Below are 11,455 nucleotides of genomic sequence, written 5' to 3' on the forward strand. Positions count from 1 at the left end.
CAACATTTGTGCGTTTTTATCGCATTCATGTTTATACTTTCTAAATCCGCGTGGCCTCATTAAGAACAAGAGACTGAACTTAATGATTAAATCACATGCCTTTATTTATCACCATGGCAGATGAGGCCTATGTAGGCCTATACACAATGAACGACCACTTTCAGGCACACCTGATGGTTATGCAAAGCCTAATAAGAAGAAATGTGGCTGAAACGTATTACATTGCTTTTTAATTCATAAAGTGTGTTAATTCCACACAATTATAAATCACAACAAAAAATTGGGAATTATTGTATTTGTGGGAAATGGTGGGCCCCTGTACCAGCTCCAAATTCCTGGCATTGCACCATTCTAGTTAGTTCTGTGGGTGCAAACCTCTTGTTACAGAGGTCACGGGATAAGGCCCTGACATGTCCAAACCGGCTGCAAGTCTTCAGCTTCTCAAATAACCATTTAAAAACACTGGTGAGTGAGCGTAGACCATGTCTGATGGCACAAGCCGTTGTGTGGTCACTGTTTGGGGCTGCAGTTGGTTATAAAGCTGTGGGGATGTTTGAGAGGCACAATACGGCCACTTCATCCATCGGTTGAAGGCTGCAGCTTCAGAGTATTGTTGCTGACCACTTTCAGAATTGTAGTGCCACGGTTTATTGCAACTTTCTCCAGCGGCTCATGTTCCACCTATAACAGATCTCGCTCACAGTTGTAACCCTCCCACTGTGTTGCATATTGTTGCTGTCGTCACTGATAATCAAGCCGTGAGAAACAAAACAGAGAAGGCTACTCAACGACTTCCAAAAGTGAATGACAACAGACGCAATGTTATTCCTGAAGCAACAACAACACACAGAAGATTATTTCTCTCTTTTATATAAACTATTTGGTTGTACACAAACATTGCAGCATTGAACGGGTTTAGACGTCCCCCCCACCCCAGCCACCATTTAGTGTGTCTTTATTCCTTCAGCAGATCACGACAAAAACATTCCCTTTTTGAACACTCCCTTTTACATCACATTCAGTTGCATTTGAAAGACACTCAAGAAAACAATTGATTTATTACAACAGGACGAAATTCTTTAAAAAGGTGGAGATGCTGAAGCGTATTTTTTTTCTTTGTCATCATTTGCCGTCTGAGGGTCGAGGCAGGAGTGGATCATTTGGTTTCCCTCGTACGTCGCAGCAGCTGTGAACCGACGTCTACAATACATGATGATCACCATATTCCGATACTCATGAGCTTCAGGTCGCCCCGCTGAAACAAACGTAGAGAAAAAATAATAATTGTTTACAGTTTATGCGTATCTTTTCAACCACTAAAAAAGGTTCAGCGCCACTCACTTGTTGCTATGGTTACAGTCAAGCAAAGGGATTCCCGAAGGGGTCGTCAAAGGCATTCGGAGGGTTAGACGCCTGGACAACTGGAGCGCTTTGCTATCAACAGAACAGTTTGGGATGAGAAGAGCGACAGCGGAATTTCGAACGGGTGCAACACTATTTATCTGGATAGATTTGCCGTACCATAGCCATTGGTGGCGCTCCAAAGGGACTGCCGGCATTTGGCGCCCCGAATGCGTCGTCAAAGATGTTAGGGTTCAGCACTTGCCCAGGCGCAGGCCCCGTGACCGGACACGAGGAGAAAGCGTCCAGAAGTCCGGGTTGGGCCATTGGTGCTGTGACAGGGGGCACGGTTGGTTTAGGAACATCTGAAAACAAGCAGGGAAAAAGGATGGTTGATGACAAATGCAATACAAAAACACGAAAAAGATCCAAATGCAACGTCCTTCGAACACTTTACCGTTCCCAGGGGACATTTGATTGAAGTCAAAGTCACTGTGTTCCGCATCTACAGGAATACCGCCCACTTTATTTTGAAAGTACTGGTTGAAAGCCTCGCCTCCGTTGCTGCCGGCGACCTGCTCCCCCTTCCGGGCCGGGATGGCGGGCGGAGTGAGGACGAAGTCCTTGAACATGTCCTTCCCCGTCTTCTTCTCCTTCTCCCCCAGGGGGTCCAGGGCGGTGAAGGCGCTTTTCTCTACCTTGGGCGGGGCTTCACTCACCGGCGGCCTGGGCGGAGGCCTGGGCGGAGGCATGTGGCTGGAGGCGGGCTGGAAAGGGTTGCTCATCGAGGTCTGCTGGCCCCAGACGGGGGCTCCGACGGGGCCGGCGTGAGGGGGCTGCATCCAGGCGGTGGCAGGCTGGGGGATCCCCGGGACCCCGAATGGACCGGGGACCTGTGGGCCCCAAGACCCGGGCGGGCCGTACGCATGCGGCTGGGGGAATCCGTGCGGTGGCCCCTGGAAGCCCATGGGAGGGCCCCCTGCCGGCGCGGAGAACATGGAGTGCATGGTGGAGGCTGGGGGGGCTCCCCACATGGTGGGGCCGGGGGCGCAGGTGGTCCCCTGGGGGCCCAGATGGAGACTCTCTGGTGTTGGGAAAGGCATCGTACTTATAGTTTACATGCAAAACAAATGCTCTGGTGCCACAGAAAAAACCCTACTTCCCACAAATGTAATCAATATTTGACTTCAAAAACCATCATAGCCTTTATTGCTACCTGATAAGTGTGATTTTAATTGATGGCTGAGCACAACAACAAAGGAGGGGATAAGACAATGGTTTAGTCTCAAGATGGCGGGCGTTTTACCCAGAGCGCTGAGGGAGGAGGACGCAGGCTGGGCAGGTGGAGCCGTACTGCTGAAGAAGTCTGCCTCTTCTGAGAAGTCCCCGGTCTGACCAGCGTTCGCCATCACCTGGGCCCCGAACAGATCACTGGGTGTAGACTACCATGGATGGGGAGGAACAACAGTTTAAAATAAGACGGTAACATCCGCTACTGACAAATGCTTCGATAAAAATATGTTTGAGTTTGATCTGATCATACGGGTCGTATAAGTGGAGTCTTGAAATGTCTCAGAAAGTTACAAAAGATTATTACATCAGAGTAATGGACTTTATTATGTTTTTGAATTAAAAAAGACTAACTCTAAAGACAACTTACCACCACTGTATTTGTAGTGAGGAATGCATATTGATGAGCAGAGATGACAAAACAAATAGAGTTAAACGTTGAGCAATCAGACAAGTCAAGAGGGTTAAGAGTTATAGAGGGTCATGCAACCAACACATGCAATGATCACGCACCTCGCCCCTGTTAGATCTGCACATCGAGAGGAAAAGAGAGCAAGCACACCACACGCCAAAAGAACCAATCCACCCATAAAAAGTGCATTATTTCACCTAAAACCAGTGCAAGCCATGTCTAACACCACCAGGCCCAGAAGCCAACCCCAGTCAATCCTAGTGCTCAGAAAGGGAGATGTTAGGATGTCACCCTTGACCAAACGTTGCGCTGTGAATACTCAAATTAACCCAACGACTACCCCCACTGCCATGCAAGGAAATGCCAATGTCCCGCACTGAAATGTCACCTTTGCACCAGCAGCCCTTCGACCGCGTCCAGCCTTAGTGTTCTGCGGGGGTGGGCTAAGGACCACCGAGTCCTTCGAAAAGGTCGGGCTTGTGGCGTGCGGTACGCCGTTAGGAGGGGAGGCACTCGCCACCGATGCGTTGCTGAAAGGGTTTTGGAATAGCATGTCCGTCGCCTCCAGTGAGCTCTGCTCCTGGGCCACCGCGCCTTCTAGCGGCCACTGGCCCTGACTGAAGGCCAACATCATGTCCTTCCTGCTTAACCCGTTCATCTGCTCGCCGAGACCGTGGTCCTGCTCCCCACCCTGGCCCCCGTGGCAGAGGGCCTCGTCATCGACGGGGCCCGTAAAGCCGGGGCTCTGATCCCTGCTAGTCAGAGAGATCTGTGCGTTATGGGGGGGCGCCGGCTGGGTGGGGGGCGATTTCGAGAAGGGGTCATCTCTGAAAGGGTCACTGTTTGGCACTGGAAAGAAGCCAAACGTGGAGGAAAAGGGATTCTCTGTCTGCGTAGACGGCCAAGTGCTAGGGGCACAGGAAGTGACAAACGGGTTTCCCTTTATACAATTCTGATTGCTGTCAACCTCCGCGGACAAGTCCAGCAAGAGAATATCATTAGTCTCCTGGTTAGCATGAGGAGAATGGGAGAGACAGAGAGACACAGAGAGAGAGAGAGAGAGAGAGAGAGAGAGAGAATTATAAATAATTCTGTTGCCAGATAAAAGGTCATTGTTAACAAATATGAAATCGTATGTGATGAAAAGATATGACAATGTAAGCAATTGATTTACAGGATTACAAAATCAAAAAACATGGACCGAAACTCATTTCTTATAAAGAACACTTGTTTCACAGGCCGTTATCGTTCAATTAAAGGTAGATCCAAAGTTTTGACTTTTGTTCTGTGAAATAAGGCTCTTTTTATAGATAGGAGTTTGAGATTGTGCAATGTATTGAGTAGTGCTCATTAATTAAAAGTTATGCGGTGGAGCGCCATAAAGTTTAGAAGGACAAACTGAATACAAACAAACAACATATAGTAGCCAAAACTCATCGTTGTAGTTTATGTATGCAGCGCAGTACTAACATTACCATGAAAGGACATCAGGAAGTCCCAACAACGTCCATATTTGAAGTTCCTGTCAGGTAAGCCTGTGTGGTACGTACCGTACCACACAGCTGGTCATAACACATATGTCAGGACACGACAAGGGGTCGATCGCACTGCTTGTGTATAATCGGGCACTTACGGGGGGGGAGAGGTCGCCTGAAGGGGTGGACATGACCCCGAAAAGATCCACTTGGTTCATTGGCTGGTTGGACAGAAAGAGTCATGTGTCATGTCAGTGTGTCATGTGATGTTCCTTCAAGGAAGGCCACCAAGTGGCAAGGCCAGATCAACCAATGAGGATTGTGAACCACTAGGACATTCTCAGACCCCTCTTACTTGGGAAGGTTTGGCTTCTCCCTCCACAGTGGGCAAGGCAGCGCTTCCATTCTGAAGAAAATGAATCAGAACACAGATCATGTCACATATTAAATTACTGCGGTTTAATCATTGCAATTATATAATTTATAAATGTTGACAAATGTTAGCAATGAGGAAAATCCTCCCCAAAATTCAAACCTACCTCAACAATGACGCTGCCATTTTCCCCCTGTTAAAAATAAAATTTCTTAATGCAGAATTTGTGTCGGACTGACATTTTGAGAATAGCATCCAACAAATGACCGCTGATGCAGCAGCTGGGAATAATATATTCGGTGTGTACTAGATACAATCACTGTAGTCATTCAAATTATTATTGTAAAGATCAGTTACCTTCTGTGCTGCGTCGGCCTCCTTCTTCCTCATGTTGAAGATGACTTGGAACAGATCCTTCAGATCCACCACCAGCGGCTCAGCCTGCGGGAGGATAAAACAGGGAATGTCATGTCGCCATTCTAATTTACTGCATTTAGATTAAATAGCGCTTTTCAACAATACTTCTAGTGACTTTGTGCGGTTGGATACTTCATCCACCTACACTTATAATTCAGGGGGACATGTGCAAGGTACAAATATAATGTGAGGGAGTGAGTATATATCTACCTACCTGTTGAGAAGTCTTTATGGCAAAGAACTGATGCTGCCCCTCGCCTCCACACACGTAGCCGAATGCTCTGTTATCGGTCACATCCCGGGCGATGAAGGAGATCTTATTCACCAAGTGCTCGTGCTCAATAACCTGACCCCCAAAAAGGACATTTGTTTTTTATTGCAATATCACGTAGGACATTTTGAGACTGATCTTAGGATAGAAATCACGGAATAATTTTGCGCATTTGCAGTATAATGACTTGTTTCCTTTGAAATTCAAATTCTAGGGTTAAAGCAAATCGGGATTTTTCGGGATTCTTGTTTATTTTGCAATTCATGTCTAGGTTTAACATGCAAAACCTACGATAAAAACATTGTTTAAACAATGTTGTATGCTAAAATACATAAATAATTATGCATGCTACTCTAATGTAATAATTATAATGTGAATGCCATTTGTATGAAGAGAGGGGAAATTATCCCATATATATTAAGATGGTTTGAGGAGGCCCCTCCTCAAACTTTCCCCTCACAGATGCTCAGGTTTTGTTTGGGGGAAGCTCAGCTCGCCCCCCCACTCCTTCATAATTCAAACCCTGCTCAGAACCCATCGGGGGGCGCAGTCCGCAGACTCACCCCTGTTCGTTCGTCAATGATCTTGATGCCCAACATGGAAATGTTGATCCATATCCTCTGTTTGTGTTTTCCTTGGGAGCGAGCGGCTACAGCCATGCCCTGGAAATAGAAAACACTTTTACCATGATAGAAAAACTGATTCGCCAAATGGCTTGATCGTGTGCCCAAAGCCCACAGCCGTGTCGGAACAGAAGCAAAATAAACTTCGGAATATCCACGTTCAAAGTAAAGCATAAAACACTTACATACATTCTAACTCCTACTTGGCTTCAATAAAACAGTATGATTTTATTTATGATTGTATTTATGATTGTATTTATCTATGGAGTCGCATAACAAAAGAAACACTACATTCTTTAGATGATGTCAGCCCAAACCGAATGAGTTTGCCCCAACATCAGCTTTAGCAACACTACACTGACGCCTCTCATTACCACGGTAACCGGCGGTCACCTTGAGTTTCATCATGGAATCCTGGCTCATCTTGTCCCCCCTTGCTTCGGGGACGTCGTCGATGCCTATCAGCTTGGCCTTGTACCTCACGCCATCCCCTTGAAACCTGCCCAGCAGGTATTCATCCGACTTCTCCGGGACTGGCGCAAAAAACAACAACAGCAGCAACAACAACAAGTGCCGTTTAGCCTCCATGCTGTAACCATCATATTGACTATGATAACCATGATGCTGACATAGCACGTGCTCGTTTGCAAGAGTGACTCGCCGTGGATACAAAGGGAGGGTTTACAGGGACATTTGGGGGGCGAACCCGGTAAACTTTGTGCTGGGAGTCGACCACTGCTACCGTCCTAACAACCTTTCCCCCCCCTTTTGAAATTGCACTATCTAACTTAATTTCTACCACTCTTTACACTCTGAACTAGACTTTCTTCAAAAATAAAACCCACCCTCCCATGAGTCAATCCACACAGGGAGTTCTTGTCTTTAAATCTTTTTATAAACTATTTAAAGCTTTAACTGTAGCTACAACTAAGAGGCTTGAGGCTAGTAATGGGAATCTAACATAGTGTATGTTGAGATCAATTAAACATTTGTATTCATCGAAACTAAGAAAAAACAAATACCTTTTTTCTTCTTGATGGTGGCGGGCTTGGACGAAGGGGAGGTGGGCGAGCTGGTAGGGGAGGCGGGGCTAGGGTCGGCGGCCGGTGTGGACATGGTCATCGTGTTCTCTACGTCCGCTGACATGGACGTCGCCAGGGACGATGATGACAATGGTGATGGTGCCTCACCACACGACGAAAAGAGACGGGTATGAGCTGGACTGTAGCTCCTCACGGTGGGGAAGTCGACTCAGCAGAGGGAGGGGCTTAGCATTGGAACATTCTCAGAGGCTGGGGAGGAGAGAAGATAGGTTGTTATGGTGTGTTCCTGAATCCTCTGACGCAAGCCTTCCGAGTCGGAAGTCGGGAAATTGCCCAGCTTTCTTGCGGCATTTCTCGGAGGCACACCCCCTTTTGTCTTCATCTCTCGGAATTCTGAGAGTAGACCGAGAACAGTTATGACACCCTCAACAAAAAATGGCTGCGCCCATGTACCACGTTGGTCATTTTAATGTTGATTTTAAATGCTCTTACAGAATTGATTACATTGCTACTTTATTCCGGTCACCAATTTATGCATTGCACGGTCTTGCTGTGCATGCAATACAATGTAAAGTTGTTTTGTTTGTTTTCGGGCTGGTTTGCTAAAGAGGCTAATGTAGCTAACAATAAACAGCCATTTTCATGACACAATCACAAAGACGAACGGGAACGCTATAAATGCTCGGAGACCGGAAATGACGTCAAAAGTGCAGCTCGGAAGGCTGGCGTCCGAGGATTCAGGAACACACCATTGGATTGGGGGGGGGGGGGGGGAGATGTGGCTGTTTATTGGAAAACATCAAAACATGGCAATTGTTGTATGGGGTTGTGTGGGGTAAATATGATTGTGACCGCACGACAGGGCAGGCACTCACATACACACAGAGATAGATTTGATGCAAATATACACTCATTTTGTCATTACATTTATGAATGATCTGCAAATCTGAGATGAAGAGTGTTTCAAACTCTAGTTACAATCAAAGTATATTTAGCACTATAAATAGACAAAGTCTTCTGTTCAAGTCTAGCCATTATACTAGCCCCAATCGAGTGAGAGAAACATAATTTATGCTGGCAACAAAACAACAAAACAGTAAAATGAATTTCAGCCTTTGACATCTGTACGAGTCCACAAGCCACCGAAGTACAACGGATGTATATATGCTATCGGAGTTCAATGTCTAAAGGACGTGTCATGTGCTCTAATTTAACACCAGAGAGTGATAATGTGCAATACAAAAGCGATTACTAGAATACAATCTCCGCCAAAACCATATATCCAGAACAAACAATCAATAAAAATGAATTATGTTCTGCACTGGGCATACCTTTAGTAGCAGTTCCCGGTGAGACAATGCTACAGTCCTGTGAAGTGTGTGTGACTGTGGTTAAGCAGCCTGAAGGTTGACCGGGAGCAAAGGTTGAGCTGTTAAATGTAGTTAATCTTACGCCGGCCCTATAGAAGCTCCTGTGATGCTCAGCTGATCAAGCCGAAGAGTGTGACCCCAACGTTTACGTTTCTGATACGTGGCGTCAATGTCCTTCAATGACTCCCAACGTCGGGCCCTAAGGAGTCCGACTTAAGACAACACGAGGAAAGAAACACCAGTGCTTTTTTTTTCAGTTATTTATTTTAGAAATGCCTGCTTTGTGCTTTCTCCTTGTAAGTAGTTGTAGGTATTTATAGTGCCACCCAATATAATTGTGAAGATATAATCACTTAATTGATTCCCAGAGGAAATTGTAAGACAGATAAGATGGTACAGATAAGGACTCTTTAAAAGCCATTGGGTTCATTAGGCCGAGCAATATCAATGACTCTAAAGCAGCATACAAAACTAAAGAAAATGTATTCCAGTAAACAAAGAAATAACTAATACTAGGAGTTTCAAAATGGTGAATTGGTTACTCTACAAGAGCAGTAAAAATAGAACCCATTAAAAATAACATTTTTATATAACTTTTTGGAGCAACAACAACAGTTGCATTCGTCAAAGACTTGTTTTCAAGACGTGTTCAAAGCATAAACATGAAGTGAGAATGTCACACATGACCAGAATTGTCCAGTTACTAATGTGGTGCCATAGTCCTGCTGTAGATTCTCAAACTGAATGAGTGTGTCAGCAAATTAAGGAAAAGGTTGTAAAAATGCTTTTAAAGAAAAAAAGTGAACTGTGCATATTAGTTAAAGGATTACATATTAGTTCTGCACAAGAACGTTGGAAGCCCTGACAGGACAAAACAAGCTGTGAGCTACAGACATCAGAGGCCCATGAACCTAAACCCAAGTGGCACTAAAACATGGTAGGAATGCGTTAAACACAGATACGGTAAAAGTGGACAAAGACTTGAAACCAACATTCCCTCCATATAGAAAGTCGCAGATACCTATTTCAACAAGTTTGCGTGCAGAGAGAGAGAAAAAACGATGTAATGAAATGTTAACTTCAGCACATCTGGAGGAAATCAACGAATGACTCAGTCCCTGACTGCAGCCGGAGATGGACTATAGCCACTACTTGGACCCGTGATATGTGTGTGTGTGTGTGTGTGTGTGTGTGTGTGTGTGTGTGTGTGTGTGTGTGTGTGTGTGTGTGTGTGTGTGTGTGTGTGTGTGTGTGTGTGTGTGTGAACACACACACACGCACGCACGCAGGCGCGCGCATCACACACGCACACACACATACATACACACATGAACAGAGACATACAAACACACACACTTTTTAAAGAAAACTTTTGTATTTCAGACACGAATTTAATTAACACCTTGATTTGCCATCTCTTGAACCGAAGTGGGAGATTACACAGTAGTCTGGTCTATGATTATGTAGGCCCACTGCAATTGTGGTTCAAAGTAGAAATAAAAATGAGAGAGGGAAAACAACTCACCTCATAAACCTGGTGGGAGAATAAGGAGCTCCTCAGCTCTTTCATCCTTCGCCCCTTGCCCACTTAGAAAAGCACAGCAACTGAAGCAGAACGCAAGAAACGGACTACAACATGCCAAACAGAGGCTTCACCTAGGACCGCCTCTCTAAGTGACGTGCGCGCGGAGAGGCGCACAGCTGGAATTAATGGAAAACTTCGACTATTGTGCAGTTTAAACTTAAATCATCGATCCGAGCGTTTCTGATCGCCCGATCCGCGCCGTGTTGAGTCCCATGTCGCCCTAATAACATGGTTTACATCCATTGGTTCCCATGGGTTTTTCTAGTCATGTTCTATGCAAATGACGTTGTTTACATAACAGGCTTACCGTTAGAAAGAGCCCGGGGAGCTTTCTGCTCGGTCAGAGGTTCAGCAGAGCTGTGTAGAGATGGCTGCGGGTTTGGTGGTGAAGTGAATTACATCAGCTTTTTAGAAAAGACGCGAAATGCCAGCGCTGCCGAGCGTTGGACAGGAGGAAAAATGGCTTTGCCACAACGAAACTACCTCTAAAGTTAACTCTTCGCCTCCTCCAGAGCTCTGCAAGAGGTAAAACTTGTGCTCTTTAAAAGGGGCGGTCTCTTCTTGCACGGACATAAGAAATGTTTAAACTGATGACAAGACAGGAATGGCAAACACAGAACGTCAAAAGCTGTCCTCGAAATAAACGAACTATAAAATGATAAACCGCTAATTATAGCAGTTTATTATAGCGGTATATAGCTGCTGACTAAACTCAATTGCCTCAATCAATTAATTGGGATCATATGCCCACCAATGACCGCCTGCCTGACTGATATAACAGGCCTACATGAGGTTTTAAATCTATAATCCTCTGGGGAAAAAAGTAGAGTGGAACCCCATTCTTAACAAAAGGGTTCTAATGGGCAACCATATAAATGTAGGCTACTAGTGGAATACTGAACAATGCATTGCATAACATTTAGGCCTACAAAGCAATTATTGATAAAGTACTAAAGCACCAAAGCTGTATGTGGTTAGACTTTTAGTCCGGTACATATAAACCAAAAGGCAGTGCCATTTGTCAAGAGGGAAGCACAAGGGCGTGATTGGTCGAGTGACTCCTGTGATGTTGGCCTTGCACAACATTTGGCTTCCTCTGCATCACACACTGAAGATTCCTGGCAGCCGGGCCAAGAGTTAGTGCGGTATTGAAATGTGAGAAAATTACGTTGTTAAAGACGTCTGGATGTACTGGGGCACAAAGCAAGCTTCTGTTTTTCCCTTCCAAGATGTGTTGTTGAGGGGACAGCGGGCC

General features: G+C 45.4%; 1 protein-coding gene across 4 annotated transcripts; it reads right to left on the reverse strand.

Moving 5' to 3' along the window:
- Window positions 1-63: 63 nt before the first annotated feature.
- Window positions 64-10,925, reverse strand: dab2 (DAB adaptor protein 2). 4 transcript variants are annotated; one of them, XM_056587743.1, is made up of 15 exons: window positions 10,508-10,925; window positions 7,225-7,494; window positions 6,596-6,735; window positions 6,143-6,241; window positions 5,523-5,654; window positions 5,249-5,332; window positions 5,058-5,084; window positions 4,874-4,924; window positions 4,677-4,739; window positions 3,432-4,049; window positions 2,648-2,783; window positions 1,898-2,425; window positions 1,522-1,706; window positions 1,342-1,434; window positions 64-1,255 (listed from the first exon to the last, which is right to left on the reverse strand). In XM_056587743.1, the coding sequence occupies exons 2-14, from the start codon at window positions 7,346-7,348 to the stop codon at window positions 1,360-1,362; spliced, it is 2,262 nt and encodes a 753-aa protein (XP_056443718.1). In that variant the 5' UTR covers window positions 7,349-7,494; window positions 10,508-10,925; the 3' UTR covers window positions 64-1,255; window positions 1,342-1,359. The 4 variants fall into 4 exon arrangements, with proteins under 4 accessions (XP_056443718.1, XP_056443716.1, XP_056443717.1 ...); XM_056587741.1 differs by having other exon boundaries at window positions 1,799-2,425; window positions 10,508-10,768; XM_056587742.1 differs by lacking the exon at window positions 10,508-10,925 and adding an exon at window positions 10,141-10,499 and having other exon boundaries at window positions 1,799-2,425.
- Window positions 10,926-11,455: the final 530 nt, after the last annotated feature.

The sequence above is a fragment of the Gadus chalcogrammus genome, chromosome 4 (assembly GCF_026213295.1).
Source record: "Gadus chalcogrammus isolate NIFS_2021 chromosome 4, NIFS_Gcha_1.0, whole genome shotgun sequence".
NCBI classification, from domain to species: Eukaryota; Metazoa; Chordata; class Actinopteri; order Gadiformes; family Gadidae; genus Gadus; species Gadus chalcogrammus.

Excerpts from the sequence above, each read along its gene's own strand:
- dab2 (XM_056587741.1), bottom strand. The coding sequence starts at position 7,348 with ATGTCAGCGGACGTAGAGAACACGATGACCATGTCCACACCGGCCGCC. Across the intron at positions 6,242-6,595 it reads ATTCCATGATGAAACTCAAG|GGCATGGCTGTAGCCGCTCG; the intron begins GTGACCGCCGGT and ends TTCTATTTCCAG. Across the intron at positions 5,085-5,248 it reads AGGCCGACGCAGCACAGAAG|GGGGAAAATGGCAGCGTCAT; the intron begins GTAACTGATCTT and ends TATTTTTAACAG.